The sequence below is a fragment of the Calonectris borealis genome, chromosome 11 (genome assembly GCF_964195595.1).
Source record: "Calonectris borealis chromosome 11, bCalBor7.hap1.2, whole genome shotgun sequence".
Lineage (NCBI taxonomy): Eukaryota > Metazoa > Chordata > Aves > Procellariiformes > Procellariidae > Calonectris > Calonectris borealis.
This window is the reverse complement of record NC_134322.1, coordinates 7,695,673-7,723,610: the sequence shown is the minus strand read 5'-3', so window position 1 is coordinate 7,723,610 and position 27,938 is coordinate 7,695,673. Positions and strand designations below refer to the sequence as shown.

At 44.3% G+C, this 27,938-nt stretch overlaps 1 protein-coding gene across 1 annotated transcript; it reads left to right on the top strand.

Annotated features, from left to right (window-relative positions):
- The first annotated feature begins 143 nt into the window (after positions 1 to 143).
- SV2B (synaptic vesicle glycoprotein 2B) lies at positions 144 to 27,878 on the top strand. Its single transcript, XM_075159505.1, has 12 exons — positions 144 to 660; positions 11,879 to 12,059; positions 12,683 to 12,834; positions 15,290 to 15,423; positions 16,179 to 16,268; positions 18,417 to 18,527; positions 19,653 to 19,741; positions 20,503 to 20,667; positions 23,236 to 23,369; positions 24,045 to 24,245; positions 26,554 to 26,713; positions 27,647 to 27,878. The coding sequence occupies exons 1-12, from the start codon at positions 144 to 146 to the stop codon at positions 27,828 to 27,830; spliced, it is 2,118 nt and encodes a 705-aa protein (XP_075015606.1). The 3' UTR covers positions 27,831 to 27,878.
- Positions 27,879 to 27,938: the final 60 nt, after the last annotated feature.

Below are 27,938 nucleotides of genomic sequence, written 5' to 3'. Positions count from 1 at the left end.
TGAGCCTGGGAAGCTGTGTATCCCATCAGTTCCAAAGAACAGAGAGAAGACATGTTCAAGTAACCAATACCAGAAATTGCACAAATCAATACCTATATTACAGTATCTACACACAGTGATCTATAGCATTTAGAAATCTCAGAATGGATGATGGATATAGAAACACAAACCTCTATCAAGGGGGCAGAGAGGCAAACCAAGTCTCAGATGACTACAGGTACCAGGATGGTAACTACGAAGGGTATGCACCCAATGACGGTTACTATCGTGGCGGGGATGAGCCCGCTCATGAAGAAGATGCCCAGAGTGATGTTACAGAAGGCCACGATGAAGATGATGAGGTCTATGAGGGGGAGTACCAAGGGATCCCGCACCCAGATGACATTAAAGAAAAGCAGAAGAAGCGAGCTCCTGCCGTGGCTGATGAGTACAGAGACCGTGCTGACCTTATGGCAGAGAGGATGGAGGACGAGGAGCAACTTGCCCACCAGTACGAGAACATCATTGAGGAGTGTGGCCACGGACGCTTCCAGTGGACCCTCTTCTTTGTTTTAGGGTTGGCACTGATGGCAGATGGGGTGGAGGTGTTTGTGGTTGGATTTGTTCTTCCCAGTGCCGAGAAGGATATGTGCTTATCCAGTTCGAACAAAGGGATGCTAGGTAAGTGTCACATGTGAACAGCTCTTCTAATGCAGTAGACAGTAGCTAGAACATCTTTTTCTAGTGACCAGCTGATTTCAGAATCTTCTGATGACTCTCCTCTTGTGTGGTGTGTCATGCATAGTCATGACTAGGTGGATCTGACTGAAGAAGGGTTTGCATGGTGCTGAGAAGGCAGCTACTCAAAAGCAGCAGAATTGCACCACATCTAAGCCCACCTTATGAATGTGCTGTGGCCCTGGTACTGGTCACTGCAGGCTGGATCTGAAAAAGGCAGCTCGCAGTCAGAAGGTCCACAGGGCAAAACCCATAGGGGTGTTCAGGGACAAATAAGTGAAAGGTTGAAGGTGACTTTTCCTACTTGAGGACCTAGTGACTCATATTTCAATCCTTTTAGAAACTAAATTGTGATGAGAAGTCCACAAAGCAGTACCATCCAAGTATGATAGTTGTAAAAGATGGGGGTCTGTTTGCTCTGGATCACTTTACTGTTACATTGTGGCTGCTGATGCTGCCCTGCTCTCCAAAGTTTTCCACTTTGGCCAGGTTCCCCTTTTCTTCAGCCCAAAGCCCCAGCCGACAGATCAGCTGTGCAGTCAGTTCCTTCTGCACACTGACTTCTCAGTCAGAGCAGTTTGCTAATACGTACTGGGTCCGAAATAGCCTATGGAGGTTTCTTCTGAGGTCTGTGGAATGCAACTGATGTGCGGCATGGGGATTAAAGGCTGAGGCTACTGGCAACACCCCTTTTGCATCACCATTGACACCTCCCTGTGGTCAAAATACAAAGGCTTAGTTATTGTGAGTGAGACTGGGTGGAAAGGTTTGGATGAACAATTTTTTCCTTTGCACATTATAAGCCAAAAATGGCAAAGATCTCCAAGAATCAGGAAAGCATCCAGCATGGCCCACAGTGAGAGCCAGCCGTGCAATAGTACAGCGCATCTGGAAGGAAAATAAAGTAGCTCTTGGAAGAACTGCTTTAGGAGAGGGATAGTGTGTCTGGATGGACATGTACCAGGGTAGTACGGGAATCATCAGGGCCTGTAGTTCATACTTTCTGGCCCAGAAGCCCTCCCTGATGCAAGGTAAATGCAAATTTTGGCTTAGATCCCAGCCCTTGACTCCATTCCATTTGCATTATTTTCATATGACAAAAGCGATAGATAATTATCCTTATATCGACCCCTCATCTTGGTGTACTGATGTCCTAGACACTTTTCTGTTTCTTCTTTTTTCTCCTCTGAACTTGAAGATGTTTATTTCCATAGTTAGCTAGTTTTGTACTTAGTTTTGTGTCTTAAAGGGTTTGCTAACTTTTTTTGCCTCACAAACCACTTAAAAATTCTAGCTTGAAATATCTCAGGTCAGATATCTAAAAGCAAATTGCTCACAATTGGATCCTGATTTCAAAGGGACTTCTGAATTCACCAGATCCCTATGGGACACCAGGCTGGGTGTCTTTCCAGTGATGAGATCTTTTATGAAAAGCAGGTCATTTATTTTGGTGACTACATGAAAGCTGAAATCTTCTGAAACTCTGACCCTATAAATATCTATCTCCATAGAGCTCAAGCTCTGGCAGGCACCCGAGTCAGAAAAATTCAAATGTCACAAGAAAATCTATCTTTGAAGTATTTCTGGCCCAACCACAGGTAAAAATGAACAAGAAATCTCCCTAGAGAGCTTATTCTGCTTTTTCCAGCACAGTATTTGCAAGGCTGAAAGTTCAGGGTGTTCTGATAAGCTCTGAATAAGCAAGGAGACATTTGGATCCGTACCCAATCCCAGCTCCAGCCTCCTGCGCATTAACCAAGCTAATCTGGAACTGCTAATTAGGGGTAGAGCACTCTCTTCACTGCCTTTCTTGCCCACTTTTAAAGACAACTTTTGAGAACCTGGTTTTGCAGAACAGTTTCTTCTGTCCTTAGCTTGCTTGTTTGGGCGATCTGCTCTCAAAGCCTGTATTCACAGTATTTTGTGGCTTAAATATGAGGGAAAAAAAGAATTTTCTTAAAACCAAAAAAAGTTGATTCATCTTAGTTTGAGGCAGAGAGGAAAGCGGATATTTATGGTGGCACTCAGTTGTTACTGATTGGTGTTGTACATGAGGCAGGTCTCTCATTCAGTCCATCTTATTTGTTAAACATACTTTCTTGCCTGCTCGATATTTCTCCGCTGCAGGTTTCCTTTTGGACCTGAGGTTTGTGAGATGATCCTTTGTGAAAATGAATTAATCTTGGCTTAGAAAGCTTTAGATTGCAGAGCCGTGCACTGATAGGAGTAACGAATACCCAAGGGCATCAACAAGTGAGGGTGTGAGGAGGCTGGAACGGGTTCGGGGCTGCTGGAGGGCATAAGAGGGGAAAAGTGCGGATCTCTGGGTCTGGAGAGGAGGAGGAGGAGGAGAGCTTTCTGCCGTCCTAAGGGCAGCAGCAGGGAGCGGAGGGTGTTGGAGGTTCGGCGGGCAGCGGGGCAGTGCAGGGACACGAGGTTTGGGTGCAGACCTGCCTCCAGCACAGCCTGCAAGAGGGTTCCATCCCTTTTCTGAGCCGCTGTGGGTACACGACGTGATAAGGACAGCTAGATATCAGCTATTGAAGGGACAGGCTGGGAAAGTGCTATTGATGGAAACAAGAACATAATCTTCCTCAAAACCTTTCCTGGATTAGTTTCAGCACCCATCCACCAGCAACTAGAAAAAGATATCTCCTAACAAAACTCAGAGCCTCCAACACATGCTCATTTCCCTCGGGGTTTCCATTCTCTCGACGGTCTGTGGGTTGTGCTATTGCAAATTGATCTTGCCAATACTCAGGGTTCAATGATACTTATAGGTTGACTTGGCACAATAATGGGTGGCAATCAAAGAGCTCTTCACCTCAATTTCTGCCTAATGTGCAGTGATGATCTTGTAAGAGTGTGTCTGCACAGAATGAACGGAGGGCTGATTAGAGAAGGCACAGCTTGCCCTCAAATTATCATGAGGTTTTAGGGATGCAGGGTCATCATCCACACAGGATTTACTGCCCCTTCCCTATCCCCATGTACCAGTAGATGTCAACAGACGAGCTCATGTTTATTCCCAAGGGACCGTTCGTCTCAACACATTTTTTCTAAGGAAACATAATTAGGTTATCCCAGGTGGAGTTAAGGTTGCTTCCAGGCAGCTGCTAACATTTAAACACACGAGAAGGTCTCAGCCATAACAAGAGAGGCCAGGAGGGAAAAAATGGGAAATAAATCAGTTAAGTAATCAAACCCTCACAGAAATAGGAAGGGACAAATAAGAGAGCTAAAGTAGATGCCCCCTAAAGCATCACAATTCAGTGAAGTTCAGCTTCTGCTAAAAGGACTTTAAATACTCTGTATATTGCATATTTTTCCTCCTTCAGAAAGCAAGCATAGAAAAATATCAAGCAAGTTATGGCCAAATTATGCAAAAATTACAAATAAACAGATGCCCACAGTGTTTCATGAAATGTGTGAAATGAATATGACACATCTTAGAAAACGTTTACATTTTGTGCTGAAAATAAACATCTCACCATCAGATGCAAATTAACAGCTATTTTAGCCCTAAATATCCCTACTGGGACAAAACACATATTTGGAGTTTTTCTGTTGTGCGAAATGCTATTTTGAAGATTATTGCAGGGGTATTACAAAAAAAAAAAAGAAACAACAACTTTATATATTTTAGCAGTTTAATTTAATCCGTTTTTAACACTGGTTGTTAAGAATATGTTTGGTAACTTGTAACAACATTATTTTTATGTATTCATTTGATAAATCTGCTTTGCTGAGCTTTCACCAGCAGTAGTCATAATAATAATTAATTTCTTAAATTTACTGAAACAAAATATTCCTTTTCAGTATAATACAACTTGTCAGAAACAGAATTCTTTTTATTTGCTGAGGATAATCATATGAAGAGTCATAAAATTTGTATTTACTTATTTTCTGAAAGGTGCACATTATCATTATCTAGAGAAATATCATATAAATTTATATCTTCAAGTGCTTTCAATCACCTCTCAGAGGACTAAATATTGTATTTGCAAGCGTAGAGCAGTAAATATACAGCAAGTATAAAAGATGGTGTCATAGTAATGTTTTAAACTTTTTCATATCCTGCATATAAAAAACGTAAGGCACAGTTAAAGCGTCAGACTTCCCAGATCCCCTGAGCTGCAGTTGTGTTATCATTATTTCACAGTTCAGTAAACTGAGACAAGAAAATTTTTAAGGCCTTTGCCCATAACTGCAAAACAGCCACACCGATGCTGAGAATAAAATCTGTCTTCAGACACACAGCTCCCTTTTTCTTTTTATGATTTAATAATAATATTTTAAGGAGGATATAATTTTACAGACTCTTAGCCTTGCAATGTTAGATAAAAAAAAATTAGAAAAAAGATCCTATTAGTAATTATGCAGTTACGTAGCAATTCAGGCTGTGTGAGTCAGGTTAAATAGGATGTGTAACAATATCCCTGCTTTCATTTGTGTGAAGAGGATGTTTTATTATCAGCTGGGATAAAATCTGGCCTCAGCTTCTCATTGACCTGAATTCACCTGATATGACAGTAAATCCTAATCCCCTCGGCAGAGCTCAGGGGCTTTTCTCCACTTCTTTTTTTTTCCTGGATAAGCGCAGACAAGTCTAGCCATGGCTCCCTTGCTCTGCCGTGGCCCACGGCTGCCTGTTTTGCACCTCCATGGCCATGGATCCACAACACGGCAACCGGCTAAACCCTGGTGAGACCTGCCTGTGCCCACGTCCCGAGCACTGCCCACAAATTCCTGGCTGCAAATTTGCTCTTGGGCAGAAACGCTCCTGCAGCCCAAGGAGCATCATCACCCTGAGCGGTAGGGACATGCTCGGGGAAAAAACGGGTTTTTTTTATTTGGGAACACCCCGCATCTTGTGCAGGTCGGATATGGGGATGGCTGTGTCCCCATTTATAAACACTGCGGGAATTTCATCTGACGAGAGCCAGCACGAACAGGTTTTCATTTAACAGCAAAAGATTTGTTTGGCTTCCTCTGCTGAAAACTTTGCTTTAGCAGAGGGGTTGGGTGGGGGGAACCAGATGGTCCCATGAATATTGTAGTGATGGACAAGTCTCGTGGGGGGACTGTGAAGCCGACTGAGTGTAAACAGCCACCCACGCCGTGCTGGCAGCGCTCGCTGAAGTGTTCAGCGTGCGTTGCCTCGCCGGTGCTGCGTCAAAGCGCTCGTGGATTCACGCACCCACCTTTGGCTTTAATGTGCAGAATCCGCTCGATCTCAGCAGCCAGATTCACCCGATATCCACCCCCAGATCTCCAAAAATGGAAAGCCGCCTTTCACAGGGGCGATCCGTTTCTCAGCGGCAGAGCCATTAGCTGTAGATGAAGTCTCTCTGCTTGTACTTAATCAACAAGGCAAGTGCAACGAGACTACCCTTGCATTTGATTTCCATTTACGAGGTCAAGGAGATTCATGGGGAAAGCACTAATAAGCCTACAAAGAAAAGCAGATAAGAAATTTCAGGAAGAAAAGGAAAAAAGGCCACTAAACCCTCAGTTCATCCTCTGCTGAGACCGTCCCCTGTTCTGGGGCACGCTGGCCATCGCTAGAGCACAAGACAGTCAGGACTACCACTGGTTTATTCCTCTCTTTAAATTACTTACGCACAATCCGATCCCGTGCCTTGCCTCATCCATCTCCCAAATCGTCCAGACGTGACTCACAAAATGTTGTTTGTGTCCATAAAGTGCATCCATGTATAACAGATGCTACACTGGTGAGAGTGTTTGGATTTTGTTTTTATTACAGTTTGAATTGCAAGATAGATAAGGTTCTAATCTTTTTCTGTTGTCCAAATGCTTTCCCCCTTCAAAAGCCTTCTCTTTTACTGTAAGGCTGTACTGGTAGTGGCCTGGGCTTTGAAGGCAGGTGGGAGCTTCCATGTTCCTGTGGTTACAGGCTCCGAGCAGACCTGTTAGCAGAGGTGAGACATCCCTGTGCCTGGACCCAGGCAGCCTCCTCGCCTTCCTGACAGCCCCGAGGACTCTGGGACTAATTCTTCCCATTGAGCTGGGTTTTTTTCTGCTCAAATTTTCCATTTATTCCCCGAGTCCTTGTCCTGACTTGAAAGGGATTATTTTCAGCTGTGCCTCATTTTTAAGAACTTTAATCCCATTAACAGTCAATGAAAGAAATTCATGCTTCTAAGGTAAACCTTGAATTTTTTGTTTTCTTTCTGAAACCCTTACTTCTAAATGTATTGAAATAGGAAAAAGAGAGTTTAGCACACACATAACCGTGTGCTGTACCCACCCTTCTTTACTTCTAGAGGTTCAGTTTTTAAGTCCACCATTCCTGTCTAACATGGAGCACACAACTTCAATAAAGGCTAATAAATTTCTTAATGTGAAAATGCCGTATATGTTACCTCTTTTCTAGTGGGAATAAACCCAGTCAGTGGTCACATATTTTCCTTATAACTTCAACATTGTATGAGTCATAACCCAAAATTTATTCTTAGAATTTCTGCTCTTTCCACAGATTTTATGGGAGGCTGTTGCAGACTTTCCCACAGGCGTTCATTATACTCCATTACTTGTGGAATAGTCTGCAAATAATGGCTTATTCAGAGTTGCCCTTAACATTTCACCTAACCACTGCATGTGTTAACTGGGAAGCTGAGCCCTCCCAGCACAGTCTAGGTCTGTGTGGTTTGAAGCCGAGTTTTGAAGTCAAATTTCTGATACAGACCGTTGTAATGTTGTTCTGTAGAATATTTGGTGGACAGAAGTAACACAGCAAAGAACCATTTAGTGATCATTTTTCTTCATCTAATTTTCCTTAAAATTTTGGTTTCCTTGATACCAGCTGAATCTCTTTCAAAGGTAACAACCATCACTGAGTTCTCCAGAAGACTGTCTCTCCTGCATGGAGACTCTATGAGTAACTATTCCACTCCTCCCTGGGTCCCTGCCACCTTATCGTTAATCCCGGCCACATCAATCTGCAAAGCCTGACCAGCACCTTGTTCAGCACCTTGGGTGCCAAGAACCGTCAGCTGACAGAGTGTTTTATAGCAGCTGCCCCAAAAGGCTTAATGATATTGGCCAGAAAAAAAGAGACCTCTCCATCATAATAAAACATCCTGTTGATTTTGTTTCAGCCCTGAAGCAAACATTTCTATAACCGGGATCCTTCCCCTCAGAAACCGGCCAAGCAGACAGTCTTTGGTCATCCCTGAGGTTTCCTTTACTACAGATTTTCAACGTTTTAAATTTCTAAGGGACAATGCATCCATTGGTTTATCACTGCGATAACCAATGAAAGCACATCCTCTAAGCGAGTTTGTGACATTAACAGCTCTGCTGTGGTTTATGTTGCTGACTGTTTGATGGACGCTGTGTTGCAGAGATATAATCTTCCCTTCCATCACAAGTCTGGGCTCCTCAGTCAGAATCTGCAGGGGTTTGCCCACAAAAGCAGCTCCACTCCACTTCTTGATGCCCGGTTTCAAACACTGCCGCATCCAGTGCTAAAGCCCACTCTTCCCCTGGCCAGAGACCTGACTGCCCTGCCGCCAGCCAGCGTACTCGGCTGCAATAAATCACCAGCTAGAAGACAGTAACAACCTCCTCCACCTCCTCCTGACCTGGGACGTTTTCTGTTAAGAGGATTTGGATGAACATCTGCCATCCAGGGATTTTCTCCGGGAAAAAAAAATAAAAATTAACTCTGGCAGATAATTTTTTCTTCCTCCTCGGGGTCTGGCGGTGTGGGCTGAGCTGTGCTGTGAGCCGCTCGCACGGTGCTGGCAGAGCTCACTGTCAGATGGGTGGCTGCAATGCACCGGTGAGCAGATACAGGGTGCATCACCACTTCTGTCTGCTGGCTGCGATCAGAGCTGCTCCATTAAATGTAGCTTGGGAGCCAGGGTAAAAGCATTAAGCCTCACAGCACTGCATTAAGATTCTTCCTTCAGAAAGATTTTGGACTGAACTAGTTTTTTGCCTCAGCTCTCCATTGGAATTTGCACCTCAGCGAACAAGCTGGAGACCAAAGTTAATAGAGAAAGAGATCCCAGATTCCCAGCTGTGTACGGATCTTCTCTGACTGCTGCAGATCAGTATTTGAAACCTTTACGCACCTTCAGACCACCTCACCAGGACAGCTTGGGTGAGGAGGGTAGGGCAGGGAGTGTGGGTATTGATTGCACAGAGCCACGTGCTTATGGTGGAGGTAAAACTGTGCTGGCAAAATCCTGTGCCATGGTTCAGAGTTTTTGCCTTGGCAAAAAAACAGAGTTTTTGCCTTTGAAACGGAAAATCCTGATTGCCCGTTAGACATTGTGTGGATAGAAAAGAAGGCAGAACCATTCATAGAGAGGTGACCCCGCTACCCTGCTATGGAACGGGGGAGATTTCAGAAGTCAAAACTTCTCTACTTCTGATCAACGTGAGAGAAGCACCCTTCAAATGCTGCAGTGGCTCTCTGCTGCATAGCTTTTAATTTAGTAATGCATTTCGAATCAAGTGCAGGCATTCACAATTAAAAGACAGAATCAGCTGCCAAATAACTCTCTGCATTAGTCCTTAGCCAGCTTTGCTGGATGGCATAGAACAGCCTTCAGCCATCAGACTGATTGTCTTATTTAAACATTAACAAATTGCAAAAAAAATTCATCGTCACCTTGTTTCCCAAGTGATGTGTTTGACAGAACAGGTCCTGGGGAAGATGTTGGCTCTCAAGAGAAGTCAACACTTGTTTCAAGGTGAGGATTGACCCTCCAAAGGGATGTTCTTTAACCATGCCTGAAAAATGTTTCGTTTAGCTGCATTTCTTCAGTCAGCGAATAGGAATGTTTCCTATTAAGGCAGTGTATTTACTTGCTTAGCATGTGTTGCCTTCACTGGGGGCCAGGGATGCAGGGAACACTCCTGCTTTTCTGGAGTTATGGTGTTTCCTTCAACCCCTGCTCAGCTGGGTCTTGAACCTGACATGCCCCCAGTCTCCAAGCATCTCCAAGCATCATTTTCTCCTTCAAAAGCCCCCTGCACTGCAAGTTCTGCTTTTCGGCAAGCAGATATTCCTCCATCCTGACATAGTTCAGCTCCTCTGGATCATATCTAGCCATGATCAGGCCCCATCAGAATCTCCACAGCAGGACTGTGCAGCCTATAGCCATAGACTATAAGCCTGCTATGGTGTCTGAGATGATATAGGAGGTGTTCTGGGAACAGCCTCTTGCACCTCTGTGCTCCCCGGGAAACACAGCGGTTGCTACCACGTTCTTCTGAAATGTGGTGATGGTGACACTGCTCCTGCTCTGCGGACCGCTAGCTTGCAGTAGACAGCTCTGAGACATATGCGGCTTAGCAGCCAAGGAGCTGCCAATGCAGGAACAGTGTGCTTGGGTGTGCTGCCCCAAACCCTTCCATGTCAGCAGCTGGCAGAGCCATCAGAGCATGCTGTAAGGTCACCTGGTCACCAAGGGGTTTGGTCCTGCAGTGCTAAGGCAGCGGCAGCCGCACCACACACTGCAAGTAGGCAAAGCATGAAGGGCTTTGTCTTTTGCACTGTGAAACTCAGAATAACTTCAGTAGCACAGATCCACCTTCTGATAGTCTGTATCCTTGTGGTCTTGCCTCATCTGGGCTTTTTCAGAGGTCCCTCGGAGACATATGCTCCTGCCTGATTCCTTCCATCCTTACATCTTTCCTGGCTCAAAGGAATGAACAGAGATTTGTTCAGAGACAAGCCTAAAACAAAAATCTGAAGCCCAGAGGCCAACACAGCCTTCAAAGACCTGGTCCATGTGCTGTCAGCTGCTGGACTGATCAATTCCCAGATGTTATTCTTTAACAGCAGTGCAAATCATTTCGCCCTAGCTGATCAATGTTTCCAACCCTCCAGCACTGATCGCTATTAGATTTTAAATGCTTAATATCTAATCCTGCTGCCCTTTCATATCGTAACTCCTTCAGGCCTCAACAGGAATTTTGCCAGCAAAAGGACCATAGCTTGTGGTTATTCCTGGGAATATTCTTGCTCACTGAAGTGTCTACATCTGGAAAGTAGATAAAATAAGTGAAAAAAAAAATTCCTGGACCTCTGAGCATTATTAATTAGTGCTATTTACACTGGTGCCCAGATAAAGGAAAAGGCAATATAATAGGGGGCCCTTCTGGTGGCAGTGTCAGTAGAAGAGTCAAGAACAACTGCCGTGTTTTCTAGGCCAGAGTTGCAAGCACATAGTGAGCTGGGTACAGGGAGCCTATTTGGAGAAGAAAACCATCCTCTCCTATTCAGCCCGGCACTAAAGGTAGTCACTGAAACTGTCTTTTGAGGACCCCATGGTGGAAGACCTAATGAAGACAAATTAAAAAGAAGAACCCATTTTTCTTAACAATGTCAAAGTAAGAACTCTCTAGAGCACGCTGTGAAGACAAGCAGTAGGCTCTCCCTTCTCCTGAAATTTTTAGATCAAGACTGCACTCTTTTCTGTAAGTTATCCTTTAGTTAGATGCCAGATCTTGGCTCAGTAATGAAGGAAGTAGCTGTGCTACACAAGGTGAGTTTTGGTAACAGACTGATCTTTCAGCTAAAGCTAGGAAAAGCAGAGAGTGAAAGAGATGACATACTGCAACGGGCGCATGGGTAGGGTAGGTAACCTCAGAGAGATTTAGCCGTGCTTTAGCAGTCTCTGCTCTCACAGCTTTCTGAGTATAAACAGCAGCTAGAGAGAGCCTCCTCCCTACACATCCTCAGTCCCATTGCGCTCAGGAGGGTTAGCAGAGTTAAGACATCAGACTTCTGTTGTATCGTTGGTGGCACATAGCTGGGACACGTGTATCCTAAGCTGCTTATGCCTGGCCATTGCTCACGTGCAGGGGATATGTGAGCAGTGAGGCTGGGAAAGAAAGATGTGGGTCTGATCAAATGAGGGTATGGCTATATCGCATGAAGCAATGCAGTAGGGAGCGACGCAAGCTCATGGGCAGAAGATGGGGAAATTAGGTTTCACCAATGGATAGAGTTTGTGGTACCTGGGATATCTAATTTGGGGGGGATGGGAGTATCTCTACTTTATTGTGTAGTATACGGGGTCGACATCAGCTGCCATACAGGCGTTCTAAAATCTGCTTCTACATTGCATACTATTTCTACCCAGTTACCAAACTCACTGTCTCCCTGTCTCTATTCTAGGCTTGATAGTCTACTTAGGAATGATGGTGGGGGCTGTCATGCTGGGCGGCCTCGCTGATAAACTGGGAAGAAAGAAATGCCTCATCATATCACTTGCAATCAATGCTGCCTTCGCATTCCTCTCCTCCTTCGTCCAGGGATACGGATTTTTCCTCTTCTGCCGCCTTATCTCGGGCCTCGGGTGGGTATCTGGTGAATCCGTCCCATGTCCTGGAGGAGTCCTGCCACAGGCTGGCAGTTTGGGTGTGCGGGGTGGGAGCAGGAAGGCTGCTCCGGAGATGCATCTCTGGTACCGAGCCAGGACGGCACTACTGTTTAGCATTTCCTCACTGTTGAGCCTTAAAGTGTTAGCAGTAAGAAAGTTTGGTCATTGACGTTCTTCTGGTACTGCCCAAATCGTGCAGAAAGGTGAGTGAGACTGATAAATGCCCACCTCATTTTACAGTCCTTACTGCCAGGGCCTCCAATGAGACCCTCAGCAGTTCCCATCGCCTGCCTATATTTTGCCTCCGTGAAATGAGTGATCACAAAATCACAACAGAGAAGATGTCTAGGTGAAGAGCAGGGCATTACACTGGCTTTATATAAACGGTACAGGAAATTCAGCTTTCAGAGCATGAGAAGGATCTTGTTTATCTTTGATGTCTAAGACTGGTCCAGCCAAAGAGAGATTTGCGGTTTTCCTACAAGTCTCACTTTTGTGCAGCACATGTGTGTGACCTTCCCTCTTTATATGTGCAATTCTAACTACAAAGACATTGAAGAAGACTCTTATTCTTCCCATGTGCTGTTTTTTCTCCTCAGTATTGGGGGATCCCTCCCCATCGTGTTTGCCTATTTCTCTGAATTCCTATCTCGTGAGAAGAGGGGGGAACACCTGAGCTGGCTTTGCATGTTCTGGATGATCGGTGGCATTTTTGCTTCAGCAATGGCTTGGAGCATCATCCCACATTACGGTAACTGTTTTGTGCTATTGACTTTTGACAACACCACATTCCTGCATCACTACACTACCCCAAAAACCCCCACAGGTAAGATTAGTCAGTCCTTAAACATCCCAGCATAAACAACCCTGAAAATATTAGACACTGCAGTGCACACAAAAGGTCTGATAAATTGACTGCATGATTGATTGACTCATACTAAGGCTGTAAATAGGACTGATGAGGGCTGCTTTGCATCAAAAGCTTCAAATACACCCCTTGAATTATACTGCCAGAGCCTGAGCTCTTAATCTAAATGTCAGTGCGCTCAGGGAAAACTGGACTGAGATTATATTGGAAAAGTTGATCCAGTTATCAAAAATAAGTAACTTTAATCAGGGAAATACTGGGTGCTATGAATGATAGCAGTGAGGACAGCACATGCTCTTTTTCTTAGCCAAAGAAACACTCTCGGGGCTGTGTATCTGGTTACATGTCTCCCCAGAATGCGATGGGCTGGAGTCACATCTGACTTCACCTAACTGGGCTGAGGAGTGGAATGGGTTCCCTGCCCAGAGCTGGAAGTGGGAGAGAAAAAGTAGGTGGGTGGACTCTGAAACATATTCATCCTCTGAGAAGCAAAAATCTGCATGTCACACGGTATTCCTCGTAACTCGTGTATATCTTAGGAAAACATCAGAAGCAAATATCTACTGGAAAAGATTAATTCCCTCAGTATTCAGTGACACCAACTGTCATGGTTTAACCCCAGCCAGCAACTAAGCCCCACCGAGCCGCTCGCTCACTCCCCCCCCAGTGTGTGAGGGATGGGGGAGAGAATCGGAAGGGTAAAAGTGAGAAAACTCATGGATTGAGATAAAGACAGTTGAACAAGTAAAGCAAAAGCCGCGCACGCAAGCAAAGCAAAACAAGGAATTCATTCACCACTTCCCATCGGCAGGCAGGTGTTCAGCCACCTCCAGGAAAGCAGGGCTCTATCACGCGTAACGGTGACTTGGGAAGACAAACGCCATCACTCCAAACGTCCCCCCCTTCCTTCTTCTTCCCCCAGCTTTATATGCTGAGCATGATGTCATATGGTATGGGATATCCCTTTGGTCATTGGGGTCAGCTGTCCCAGCTGTGTCCCCTCCCAACTCCTTGTGCACCCCCAGCCTCCTCGCTGGTGGGGTGGGGTGAGGAGCAGAAAAGGCCTTGACTCTGTGTCAGCCCTGCTCAGCAGTAACGAAACATCCCTGTGTTATCAACACTGTTCTCAGCACAAATCCAAAACACAGCCCCATACCAGCTGCTGTGAAGAAAATTAACTCTATCCCAGCCAAAACCAGCACAGCAGCTGTTTGCAAAATTTTGTTTGAGGAAAATAGGACTGGCCATGAAGAAAAACACTAACATTTACCTATCTATCAATTCATTTTTACCATGTTTAAAGTACACTCAGTATAAAGAAATGTTCATGCTTTTGATTGATATGACAGAGACTGTTGGAACAAATAGGCAAACTTACTGCATAGTGGTGTCAGGTTGAAATAATTCTATTATCTGCAACTACATTTGCTTTAAAAAGCCCTTATATATTTACATTACATTTATTTTTCAGATGTCTTTTTGATGTTTTGTTTTTATAGTTTCTATTTTTGATTTCCCATGTTCCCTACTATTTTGGAACTTTGGGAAATGAGTAGAACACCATGACTGACTCAGATGAGACCTCTGCAAAAGCCATTGCTTGATGATTTCCTTATTATGTGAATAAAAATGTTTATAGAATTAAACATTCCTTCTGAGATGTGAGCCTAGGGAAGGTAAATGGAGCGATGTAAGAATGATGTTGTACTTTCTAGTCCTTAGCAGGGGAATACCTGACCTGGTCAGACATCAGGAAAAAAGCAGAAAAGGGGGAATCTCAAACTCAGGATTAGGATCTTGGTTCTTCTAAGTTTGAATCCCAGCTCAGATTTTGTAGGTCTGGAAAAAAATAAACTTGCTTTCCTAGCTTGCTTCCATAAAAAGTGAAATACATGCGTGAGGTACTAGATGGAAAGGAGCTGTCTCTAAAGTGCCTCTCAGATGGCAGAGACGATTTAACCTTTGTAAACTTTTTGTAACATCACTGAGCAGCCATAAATTATGGCCCTGATTCCTCTATCCTTACCCAGCTTTACTTGCCTACAGCTGCATGGAGCTATTCTTATCACTAGATGATTTCTAAACTCAAAGATAAAAGAAGGTTTTTAAAAGGCAGAGCCTGAGCAAGTATGTTCCATTTTCTGTAATGAGCATGAACTCACTTGCTGTTATCTACTGAGCATGCTATTGAGCCCCTAAGAGCTGTCATTACTAAGAATAGCAACCTTTCCACCTGTCCCCGTGTCACACAGAGCTGTAAAGTTCAGAGCTGCTTTAGGAGAGAAAAACTCAGAATGCCTGGTCAGTATTTTTACTTTTTGGCTCTTGCTGTTTCCAGGCTGGGGGTTCAGTATGGGAACCAAGTACCACTTCCACAGCTGGAGAGTCTTTGTACTTGTCTGCTCTCTGCCCTGTATCGCCTCCCTGGTGGCACTGAAATTCATGCCTGAAAGCCCGCGTTTTTTGCTGGAGGTAAGATGATTCATCTGAACGTTGCAGTCTGATATTAGCAGAGGATAGCTGGTCCCTAATGTGTCACCGTCTGTCTTTCGTCGTCCCATCAAACATGCATAGCACAAGCTCAGAGGCAAAACCACTCCTATATGTCTACACCAGCTCCACAGATTGCTTAAACCCCAAAGACTACAGGGTCAATCAACGATGGTTAGTGTTTCACTGCCAAATGTGGTACAGAAAGAAGGTGGTGAGTGCTGGGAATTTTGTAAGTCCAACAAAGGCATTTTGAAAACATCTCACAGAGTTTGGGCACGTAACCAATGAATCCTGGTGGAAGAGCGAAGGACAGAGTACATTTTACTGAGTAAAATACATAAACCTCAGAAATCTTAAGCAAGTATTCTTTATTCCCATTTCACAGATATGAAATGTGGCAATACCTAGCTCAAGTTAACGCTGCAAGTCTTCAGCAGTGGTGGGATTAGAGACCAGGTCTCCTCATCCATCTCCTCTTCTTTCATCTGGTTTTAAAGCTCTGTTCCTGACTCCACTCCTGCCTCAAACAGTTTTAGGGTAACTCCTTTCTTCAGCACAGAGATGCTTCACTCTGTGAATACAAACTGTGCTTTCAGCTCTTTGCGTTTAATGCAGCCAGTGCTATATGTGTGCTTCTCCACTACATCGGACCTCTAGAATTGGTTTCCCTATGCTTTGGGAATTACAGAGCTGGGAACTCCAACATTTGTTTTCCTTTTCTTTGGTGCTTTCAGATAGGTAAACATGATGAAGCCTGGATGATCCTCAAGCAAGTTCATGACACCAATATGCGGGCCAAGGGCGAGCCAGAGAGGGTGTTTACGGTGAGTTCAACAAAGCCATCAGCATGTAAAAAGGAAGGTTGGACATACCTTCTTTGGTGCAGCACAGCACCGGTTTATTCCTCCTTGAGACTCTTTTAACGTGACCTCCACCAGCAATCAGAAAAAAGGACTCTGAGATACGTTTTGTGCATTTAATATTAGATGCCAGTCTGTTTTTTCAAGAATTAGTCAATCCTGTGAATTGCAGTGAGTACTCTTCATTCCTGGTGTTACTCTACAGTGTATAGACCAGTGATTTTTCAATTACACACACATTTAATTGGTCTACTGTAAGAGACTAAAACCAAATAAGACAGATATTAGTCATGTGGGAGATCTGAGTCACTCCTTTCTCCATTCTGGCTTCTAATCAAACTCTGATTAAACTTCATGTACCTTCTAATGAGCTTCCCAAACTCCACCTGCCTCATACCCAATCTTTAATCTCTCCACGGGAAAGTGGGATGAGTGGCTATTACTCATTAGTCTGCTGCTTGTTGTGAAAAAGGTCACGCCAGTGGACTTCATTAATAGTAAAATCAGGTAAAAGGTGTATGCTGGGGTTAGTTGCAAATTACTATCATTCAGTTGTAAACTCCCAGTGAGCCAGCCAGGGAATAGCTCTTGATTTATGCTCTTAAAGGATGGAGAAAAGGAGATACGGCTGTGTGTAAAACATGTCTTTTTGAACAAGAAGGAGAGCAAGGCTCCGTGTTCTGAAGGGTTGTCACGAAACAGGACCCCTCAGGAATGATCCTTCAGGAAAAGATTAATATCAGTGCATGACAATTGTGTGCATGTTCAAGTAGGAACTTAATGAGCGTGTGTTATCTTTAGGCTACCAACCTTTTGACTAATGTGAACTTGATAGCAAAGGCGAGAGACACCATCTCTCTCTAAATCCCTTCCTGGCTTTGCTGTAATGCTGAGCTGGGCTGGCCGGTCCCCCTGCGTGGCAGGGCGAAAAGAGGACAGAAACTAAAAAAAAAAAAAAAAAAATTAAAGTAGGGCACTATGAGAGTCTAAGCTGAGTAGGAGAATGAAGGAGCAGCTGTACAGCACCCATTAGTGCTCATTACTCCATCTAACAGTGTCATGACTGCTCCAGCACGAGCTGATCTCCGTATCGCACCTCGAGGTACGGCGCGCCGGCGGAATCAAGATTTACTGACATCCGTTGGCATGGGCAGACGATCAGTGCGGCTGGTGTAGCACAAACTGTCAGATTTTGTGTTTTTCTGATAGGCCAGAAGCTGTCCGTTTGTGGTGAGTCAGCTGGTACCGGGACAGTTCCCAGATCTGACATTTAAACGGTGCCAGCAAGAGGAACACGGAGACTCCGCAGCTGAGCCAAGGCGCTCATTCATACTCAGAAATGTGTTCAGTAAATTTTCACCTCCTTCTTGTGTTTACAAACAGATCATGGTTCCCTTGAATATGTCCTTCATTTAAATTTACTGAGCAACTATTTTCTGGGACTCATTTTTAAGGTTTCTTGAGCAGTCCGGTTCAGGTGTTCGGTGTTGAAAATTCAGACTGTTTTGGTGGAGAGAATTGAGCGCACGGTGTGGGCTCGCTTGATGACAGGATGCATTTTCAGATGCAAAGATTCCCATTTACACGTTCATTTGTCATAGAAGTTCTGCCAGTGGTACTTAAAAGGTGCTCAATGAGAAATATTCCTGCCAATTGTCTTTGAAGAAACAGATCCTGCGGGCACAGTTTGGTCCGGATACAAGTGGCTGATCACGGAGATGCTTTTTACTATAATTGCCTAGTCCTAATTTCTAGTGGGAATCTAAGGGATAGAGAAATAAAGAAGTACACAGGCACATTAGCCAATAAATGAAAGATTGAAGTGGATATGATGCACTTGAAATATTTCAGGGAAGGGGAGAGAGAGAGAGAAAGGATGGAGTGGTGGAGGAAAGGAAGGAAGGAGGGCAGGCTTCTTTCTATAATAAAATATCTTGCTGTAATTAAATCAGTTAGCTCAATTGTTAGTGATATCATTCAAGGAAAATCTATATGGGATATCAGGTGGAAACATTGCCCAGAAGACAATGGAATTTAAAATCCGCCCAAGACCAATTCCGGAAACTTCAGTCCAGTATTTTTTTTTCTTCTTTCTTTTTTTTTCTTTTCCAGGTTTCCTATATCAAAACTCCAAAGCAAGTAGATGAATTTATTGAAATCCAGAGCTCAACAGGGACGTGGTACCAGCGGTGGCTGGTCAGAATCACCACCATTTTCAAACAGGTAAAGAGAAGAAAAAACATCCCACGGGGGCTTTTGAGCTTTGGGCTCTAGTGCCTCATTGCTTCAGGTCATCGTGTCTTGAAACCCTGCCTCTCACTCAGAAATCTGCTGGTGTTTGCAAAGGGCTGTAATCTGATTGCACTTTCTATGCAGATGTGTGCATCTGCAAACTGCCAGGCCCCAAAAGGCCCCTGTGAGCATCACGGTAGCCCACCTGTGCTAATGGCAGAGCTTCCAGGACGAGTCACAGCCCCAAGCCCTTGACTCTCCTTCTGGGCAGATAAATATTGATTCCCTCTCCCTGGAGCCTAAGTGAATTTACCACCCGCAGTGGATTCAGAAGAGTGTTTGCTCCGTGCTCCTGCTGAGGCTGAGCTTCTAACAATGTTATAGTGTCTCTCCAGCTAATTTAACCTTTCACACGTGCTATGCTGCTTACCTATGCCCATGCAAAACTTTGTGGAAAATCTTGCTAGATCTTCTAGTCTAAGAGGATGAGCTTAAAGTAAAGGAGAGTCTTTCTTAATTAATAGCAATGCAGGTGCTATACTATTACTGTATTTATGTGGCAATTAAAAGCATGAGGAGTTATGTGCCCTCGTGTTCCTGGCAGTATTTCCTGCAGCAGGTCAAAAAGAGCAGATCTCGGTCTCCCTGCTGCTCTCCTTGGCTCCATCCCTACCTGAGTTCATCACAGTGCCAGCTGTGTTTGGCTCTTTTTTGTTCTTCAGCAAGCTTGGGAGCTCGGTTTGAAATCACCCCTGAGACCATACATATATTTGAAAAGACAAAATTGTCAGAGGGTCTGAGAACAGGCTCCACATTTACTGATACAATCTGAGAGAGACACTGCATCATCCCAGCCCAGTCCTAGTCATGCACTCCAGCTCATTACAGAGAGGTCAGATCAAGTACCCTGGCACATAGCTGAGTAAGTGATCTTTTTGTAAGCCATTTATCTCGATAAATATAATTTTGAAAAAACACTAAATATAAGCCACACATCTGACCTTCCCCCCAATGAGCCCTTTTTACTGACATTAAATTTATGATGCACTCAGAAATTAATCTGTCAAGTGTTTGCTAGGGTTTCCTTGCAGCTAATTCCTTCTGGTGGATTTGTAGGTCTGGGACAACGTGCTATATTGTTTAACAGCCCAGTACAGGATGAACACACTGATGCTGGCTGTGGTTTGGTTTACAATGGCCTTAAGGTATGGTACTTTAACTTTTTCAGGAAACTAGAGGGCCCTCAGGGTTTGAATAATTATTTACACATTTAACTAAGCTATTACAAAATTAATCCTGGTCTTATTTTAAAGGGTCTTTGTGTACTAAGCCTTGCTCTCCTACAAACTATTGATCGGTCTGATTGTTTATGTGAGAGTACAAGGTGCTTTGAACAAATCAGGACTTGAGAACTGGTCAGTAGGGCAGCAGTATATCGACTTTCTTACCTCTAGATCTTTCATTTGACCTTGTCCACACAAAAAACCCACAACCCTACCTGATTCTCAGCTGTTCCTTAGTCTAGATAAAAACTATTCAGGTGGGCCTAAATCTAAACTACAGGTAAATTTTTTCTAACACTCACTTAAACCTCACACTTGCAGAAATCTGCCTTCTGCGGGAGTTTCCAAATTTCTTGCTACTCTGCTGGTCTCTTGGGCAGCAAGGATAGCACATTGCTGTATTTCCCAGCCAAGGAGTCAATGTCACTAAAACTTAAATGAATTGTCCTGCTTTAAGTGAACAAAAATGGATCAACATGCTTCTGAGAGCAGCTGGGTGTTTAGAGTAGGGAGACACTTTGCTCCGTCCTGTGCCAGAGCTGAGCAAGAATTTGTATCAGAAATGCATTTGCATTAGGAATTGAACAAGTTTATAAGTTATGAAGTAGATCATTGAAAAGCACTGTGATATTTGCAGTGCCAGGATCCTGCATCCCTAATGTATTTCTCCTGTCCTGCTATAGTTACTATGGCCTTATTGTCTGGTTCCCTGATATGATCCGGTATTTCCAAGAAGAGGCATATGAATCCCGAGTGAAGATCTTTGATGAGGAAGAAGTGTCACACTTCACCTTTAATTTCACCCTGGAAAACCAGATCCATAGAAATGGGGAATACAGAAATGATAAGTAAGTGAACGGAACTTGGTTCGATGCATGTGAACTGAAATACATTTCTAGAAAACTCTCTTTTTTTTTTTTCCTTTTTCCACCAACTTGAAAAATCTCTGTTGTTCTTTTGGACACTCAGTCTATACCTCTCAAATCCCAAAGGCAGTTTTCCGCAGACCAAATATCCTTTTTCTCCTGCTTTTCACACTCTCTGCCTCAGCCCACGCATCTCCAGACCTATGGGGATGCATGCGGGGAGTCCTGCTTCCAGCAGCCCCTCGCTGGGATCAGGGCAGCGGGCGCCCACCTGGCTCTGCTGGGCAGCTCTGGATGCAGAGGTGACTTCTCTTTATTTAGCACACACTGACATCTACTGGTCTTGGGCAGCAGAGCCCATCACTTGTAATGAAACTGCTCAGCTGCTGCATTTCCAAAATAAAAAGCTATTTCCCCGTGAAGTCCTCGATATGACTTACTCCGGTCTCCATCCTGCAGCCCATTATTGCGAGCTGTGTCACGGCCAGTTGTGCTGCTGTGCTTCTGCCACACCGGCTGGCATCTCCTCGCAGAATGAGGGTGTCACCTTCTCTTTTAGTGCTTTGAAGTCAGTGAAGTTACTTTAGCAGAACATCACTGCTTTCCTCCCTTTCTTCTCCTATTTAGGCTGGGCCGGGTGGTTTTTCTTCTGTATCCAGCCTGGACCCTAATCACTCTATGTTCCACAGCAATATAAATCCTAGTGATTTGTAGCAGGCCATTATTTTCTAAATCCCAATAAAATGGGTGGAAAAATACCCCTATGTAAATTCTGTGGAGATCCCATTGCCCCAGATAGACTAGACAGGGCATTGCTCCAGCTGCATTGCGCTATGTGGGGAGGTCCCACTGGACGTTCAATGTTACCCAAAACACTCATTGTTTTAATCTTTACGGGTGAAACTATAGCTCATTGCCCAGCTAGGTTGTTCCTCTCCCCCCAGAAACTATTTCTCCATTTCCTTGTCTCATAGACATAGGTGGGGGACCCCAGTATGTGTCCCCATGTCCTTCCAGAGACCTGCCCTGCAGTAAGGAGCTGTGCTTGACGGTGCAAACCTAGCCCCATAATTCTTATTCCCCTGCCTATCGAGCAGCCAAACAAAGTCTGGTGAAAAGTGGATGATGGTCAAATTTAGGGATTGGAAACCTTATCTTATGCTCAGGGAAGATGCTCCGTGTTCACTAACTTCATTGAGAACTGAGGATGCTCAGCACCTTGCAGCATGAAGACGTAAAACTGTGATGTACACCACTATTCTCCTGCTTCGGTCCTTTCCAATTCAGTAACTCAAAACCTGATCAAACTACATTCCAGTAATACCCGAGCATATCTCAATATGATTTATAGCCGCATTTTCCCTCCAGCCCTTGCCTGTGAGTTAAAAGTCCCTTGAACACCAAGCCATTGCTATATGACTTTTAAAGATGGATGTTAAGAAAGCAAACTGCAGGAAAAGGGCTTCTAACAGCCTTTGGGAGTAAATACATCACAAGCTATTACTGAGCAAATGCAGAACAGCTTAAGTTTTGCTGTAACCTATGAGACCTTCTACGTGGAGCAAAAGACTTGAATAGTCTTCTTGTGCTATTTTGAGCATTAATAATATCTGTTAGTAGCTTCAGTTAAGAAGTCCTGCAGTGCTCATTTAATGGTGTAAACAGCCATCATGTGCTGCAAGTGCTCAATTCAATTAAGTTTCTGGGTATATGTTAGAAGGCTTTTTATTTGGCGACAGCTGTGGCCTCCTTAACTAGAGCAATAATGCTTGCTCTTAATGGCTCCTTACATCTTCCAAACATGCCTGTGCATTAACTAATACATCTTCTCAGTGTCCCTGCAAAATTTCACAGGTAAATCAATATTGTGTCATCCTTCAGGCAGGCAGGTCAGACATGTCAAGCTTCCCATCAGAGGAGAAATCAATCACCTGACAGAGCTGATTATTTTTAGTGTAATCTGTTTTCATTACATGATAAGCAATAGTCCTCGGACAGAGATGGTTACAAGCAGAACTCAGATAATCTCCCCACTCTCTCTAGAAGCTCTACTGCATTTTTGCTTAAAAAAAATCACTTTGAGTTTAAACAACTGTCAGAAGCCTTTCAGCAAATGGCTCGATGGGCTCCTGATAATGTCTGTTTGTATTTATGCTGGAGGAAGGGGCAGAACAAGGAAGGCAGCAAGGCCAGCTCACAAAGAAAATGCCATGCACTGAGTGAAATTTTGTCTTCTTTAGAGGACTAGTACTTAAAGCAAGAGGATTTGTGTCCATTCAGCCTTAGATGTGACTACTTTGAGGAATAGAAAAACTGACAGAAATCCTAAAAGGTCCATCTTCAAACCCTCTTCAAATCCACCTTCCCTACTAAAATACAAAATGTGTAAGCATGGAGTGGAAAAGACAGTTATGCATTCACGCAACACCTTTTCTGTAAATGACCCTAGAAATTGCCATTAGGGCTCTGTCTCTTGAAACAGCCGTTACATGCTATATGTGTAGAAAATACCTTAAAGCACAGAGTGAAGTTCTGTTTCCTGCCCCACAGATTTATTGGCATGAAATTCAAGGAAGTGAGATTTGAGGATTCACTATTTGAGGAATGCTACTTTGAAAATGTGACATCCAGCGAGACCTTCTTCGAAAACTGCACCATCATTTCTACTGTCTTTTATAACACTGGTAATGGGATTCCTGCTATGGTCTCATCTCTCGCTCATTCGGAACGATTTTATCAGATTCTGGGAGAAAGGATGATAGGGATCTGTGTGTTTGTGTGTGTGCTGGGTAATGAGAGTGATGATGGAAAAAAGAGGGTGATGCATTTGGAAGGAGGCTTCAGATTGCTCCATCAGTGTGTTTAACCACATGGCTTCTGGTGCCATTGGCTGCTGCGCGGGAAATGCAAAAGTCTGCGCTCAGACCTTGGCAGGTTAAAGTAACGGCAAAACGCCTAGCACTTTAACAGCTCGATTGAACACATTTGGCTTAAAATATAATTTTAACCGACCTGTGGTTGATGATCGTAAGCAGTAAAATAGTCATCCATTTATCCTGAAAAAGCTTTTCATTCCTACGCTAATAAAGAACAAACCATAATGCCATGAAAGCAAGAGCCTGCATTGCCTCTCCTTGTGGCATGGGGATACTGGTCCAGATGATTCCACAAATACAAGGAGTGCATGAGTGCAAGCGGGCAGCTAGAGTTTGCCACTAAAATAAAAACTTGCTGGCCGTTTCCATTTGATGAGGAGCTCCTCTCAGATCTTTGATTTGGTTTTGATCCTCACTCCTGTTGCTGCTGTAGGAAGGGAGATCAGTCAAGCAGGGTCAAGACTTTGCCTTTTTCCCTTGCAGATCTCTATGAACACAAATTCATCAACTGCAGGCTCATAAACAGCACGTTTCTGAAGGAGAAGGAAGGCTGTCAGTTGGACTTTGAGGAGGACAACGATTTCCTGATCTACCTGGTCAGCTTTCTGGGCAGCCTGTCTGTGCTGCCGGGCAACATCATCTCTGCGTTGCTCATGGACAAAATAGGAAGGATAAAGATGATCGGTGAGTGGGGACGATGGGTGCATGGCACAGGTCGTGGGCGGGAGCACGACTCTGCAAAGAGCCAAGGTCAGTGCGAAGGTCTCGCTGCATCTGCACACACCAACGCAAGCCGAGATGGCTCAGGTGGGGATGAGTCATTCCCACATCAAATGGAGCAGAAAGGTAAAAAGACTCCAGGGTGAGGCAAGTGATCTACTCCGTGGCAGTGGGCAAGTTACTTGCTCCCCGCCTCCTCTCCCTGCTTTTCTGCGTATTTGTGACATCCTCCTTTCTTATTTTGGCTTTTATGTCAAAGCCTGTATGTTTATCCAGCTCTAAACACAACAGGGCTGGAGCTGAAGCAGGACCTCTTGGTGCTGTTGAGTTGATGCCGATGTCCATAGCTCTCTGTATAAATAAATAAACACTTTGCTTGTAGCAATAAATAGTCACAAAGATTATTTGATGCAGCTGCTTGACAGCCCAGGAGTTCCCTCTTTTGGTTTTCTGATTTTCAAATGATTTTACAAACAGCTTCAGAAAGCATATGGTAGCTTAACTGACCATGTCACAACCAAGCAAGTTGCCACCCTTTAGCATTATGGGAATAAGGTATCACCTTGTCAGCTTTATGATTACTTTGGGAATTTCTGGTGTTGCTTCCTCCAGGGTTCAGACCTTGCTCTGCAGGTACTGCGGGAATCATGCCTCAAGGGACAGCCAAGTGAGTGTAATAAAATCAGGGATGTGGCTCAGGGGTAAGGGATGACTTACTCTTTTGAGCTCACCTATCTCTCTCTTTTGAGAACAGAGGGAAGTTTAGTCAGCTTAGCCTCACCGTCAGACAGGTTCAGGTAAGAAAGATGACCCCACCAGCGTGTCGGGAATGTATGCTGCGGGGGAAAATGAGCATTCAGGCAGTGAATTTGGAAAAGACCCAAACAAATCAGAGGGTCTGTGGGAAATAAATTAAATAAAGCTGAATGAGAATCAGACTGTCCACCCTGCAAACATATCAGCATTTCAGCATCTTCATCTGGAATTGAGATGACAGCTGGAATCCTAAATGCTTATTTCTTCTGCAGAATGAAAAGTACAGGACAAAAATTAGTAACGACACGCTGAAACGTTTCACTATGGAATTTTCAACTGAAACAGCCTTCTGGCATCCCACCCATATCATTCTGTTGAACGTATTATTTCTGGTCAGCTTAACATGAAAACTGAACTTCGCTTTTGCATTATGTACCTCGCTGGGACTTCAGTTCAGTTTTATCATGCTCCACTAAACCCTCTCCTGTACCAAACAGCAGATCTCCTGGTGCACACACGGTGACCCTAATGCTGCACTGTACCTCTTCAGCAGAGGGAATATCCACGCCGCACAGTGGGGGATGTAGTTTGGCCAGGTACCATGGAAGAGAAGTGGATATGGAGTCCTGCACGACAGCTTTTCATAGGCAGGGCACTGCAGTGGCAAAATGTAATATAATGTCCAAAATGAAGCATTTTAGTTCCAGTTCAGCATCCAAATTATTTTGGATGGTGTCGAATTGATTATAAAAAACCCCAAACAAACAAAAAAATTGTTCAATTTCCTGGTAGTAAATGGAGATATTTCAGCAACAACAGAACTTTCCAGTGAAAGATACTTTGATTTTGCAGAAATTGCATCTTTCAGGTGAAAATTCCCAATGGGGTAGAAAGCAGTGATGTAGCCATTAATATTTCTGAATCTGAACTGTGCCTAATTGAGCATGAATACTCTCACTTTCTCCCTCGGTGGTGTTCATAAAATTATGGCTCCTGTGCAAATGTGCCATGAAATCTAATGATGTTCTTATAATTAAGAGACCTCAAGTGCTTCATACAATTGACTGTAAATTATCCTAATTGAGACTAGAAATGTGTCAAGTGATTTCAATACGATATGAAATGCACCAGCTCTTCACTCAAAACTCAAGTTGAAAAACCTTCACAATGATTCTTCCTCCTCATTGACTTTCATGTTTACTTGCCTCTGCTCTTCCTGGGTCCATCTGGATGCCTGAGATGCTGGAAACCTGCCTGGAAAAGCCTGTCTTCAAAGTCTCCATAGAGCAGGACTATCAGTAAGATCAGATGGTCACTGAGAACGTTTTCAGGCTGGTATCCAGCATCAGAGAATGACAGATAGGCAGCATCAAGGTATTTTTGGATTCTTGCAGATTTAATTCATTTTGGGGGGAAATGCCATCACTTGGAAGTCATCCTTATCCACAAACGTGTTTGCTCAACTGTGGACAGGGGAAACTGGTGCCAACACTTTTCTCTTGGTTTCCCCCCGTAGGTGGCTCAATGTTGATCTCGGCAGTGTGCTGCTTCTTTCTCTTTTTTGGCAACAGCGAGTCGGCAATGATCGGCTGGCAGTGCCTGTTCTGCGGCGCCAGCATTGCTGCCTGGAATGCCCTGGACGTGATCACCGTGGAGCTTTACCCCACTGACAAAAGGTGCTCAGAGTATTCCTCCTTTTAGTCTCCACCTTTTGACTTTAGCCTCTCGGTTCCTGATGGAAAAAGTCACTCTAGGTACATGTAGATGGGGGAGGTTTTTATTTTCACCGGTCCTTAAGGGCTGGGTAGTCCTGCAGCTATGCTGGATCAGCACAGACATTTGCAAGCACAGTTCTGCATGCATGGTGGGTTGTACGCAGGGAGTCGTATGGGCGTATGGAAATTGTACGCAGAGAAAATACGGAGTCTGTCATTTCCGTGGATGTACATGGAGGTCTGGCCCTTCAGACTGTATGCCCCAGCCTCTCGTCATAGCTCATCACTGTGACAGCCTTCCCCTCCGCAACCTGGAGACAACCATGTGCTCAGAATGGTTTGGGAGATGAGGCAGCACAAGAGACTTTGGGAGAATGTGCTGCAGATGAAATCTTTCCTTGTGACATCATTATAAGCCTTTTTAGCCTTTTTCAGGCTGTTGAGGGGAGTCAGAAGGGAAGGAGAAGGACTGTGCTTTGAAGGCAGCATGCTTTTAGCTGCTGGGTGAAGCAGGATTTGGAGGAGAGCCCTGGTTGTTTCTCTGGTGACAACCCACTCCAGCCAGCGCTTGGAAGGGCTTTGACAAGTTCTAGACAGCAGGTTGTGTCCTGCTGTCTTTGGGGAGGGCAAAGGCTATCATAGCGGGTCACTCTAGGGCTAGGGAGAAGCTGAGATGAAGAGGACAAATGAGTACACACAGACATTCCCCTCATTCACACAGACATGCAAAACAGTGACGTCTATTTATCTATTTATTTATTCTGCCTGGCTTTACTTGCTAGAAGCATAGCCTGTGCAACGTAAGAGCATTTACAAAATTACCCATCCAGATCTTCTGTAGTTATGCCAAGAACCTCCCTCCTAACCATTGCTTTCTGCTTTTCTTCTGCGCAGGGCAACAGCCTTTGGCATCCTCAATGGGCTTTGCAAGTTTGGTGCCATCCTGGGGAACTCAATCTTTGCCTCCTTTGTGGGGATAACCAAGGTGGTTCCCATCCTTCTGGCTTCCTCTGCTCTGGTTGGAGGTGGTCTGCTTGCTTTGCGCCTGCCAGAGACTCGAGAACAGGTCCTGATGTGAGCAACTGAGGCCAGGGGGGTTGGGGGGCAGGCGTAGAAGAAGAACAAAAAAGAGCTGTATTTGGAAAAATCACAATGTCCATTTCTATACTGTTCTGACGATACCTCA

What these genes read in the sequence shown, in the direction of transcription:
- SV2B (XM_075159505.1), top strand. Translation starts at nt 144, where the DNA reads ATGGATGATGGATATAGAAACACAAACCTCTATCAAGGGGGCAGAGAG. An exon ending in TCACCACCATTTTCAAACAG is followed by an intron (nt 18,528 to 19,652) that starts GTAAAGAGAAGA and finishes GTGGATTTGTAG; the next exon opens with GTCTGGGACAACGTGCTATA. An exon ending in AGGAAGGATAAAGATGATCG is followed by an intron (nt 24,246 to 26,553) that starts GTGAGTGGGGAC and finishes TTCCCCCCGTAG; the next exon opens with GTGGCTCAATGTTGATCTCG.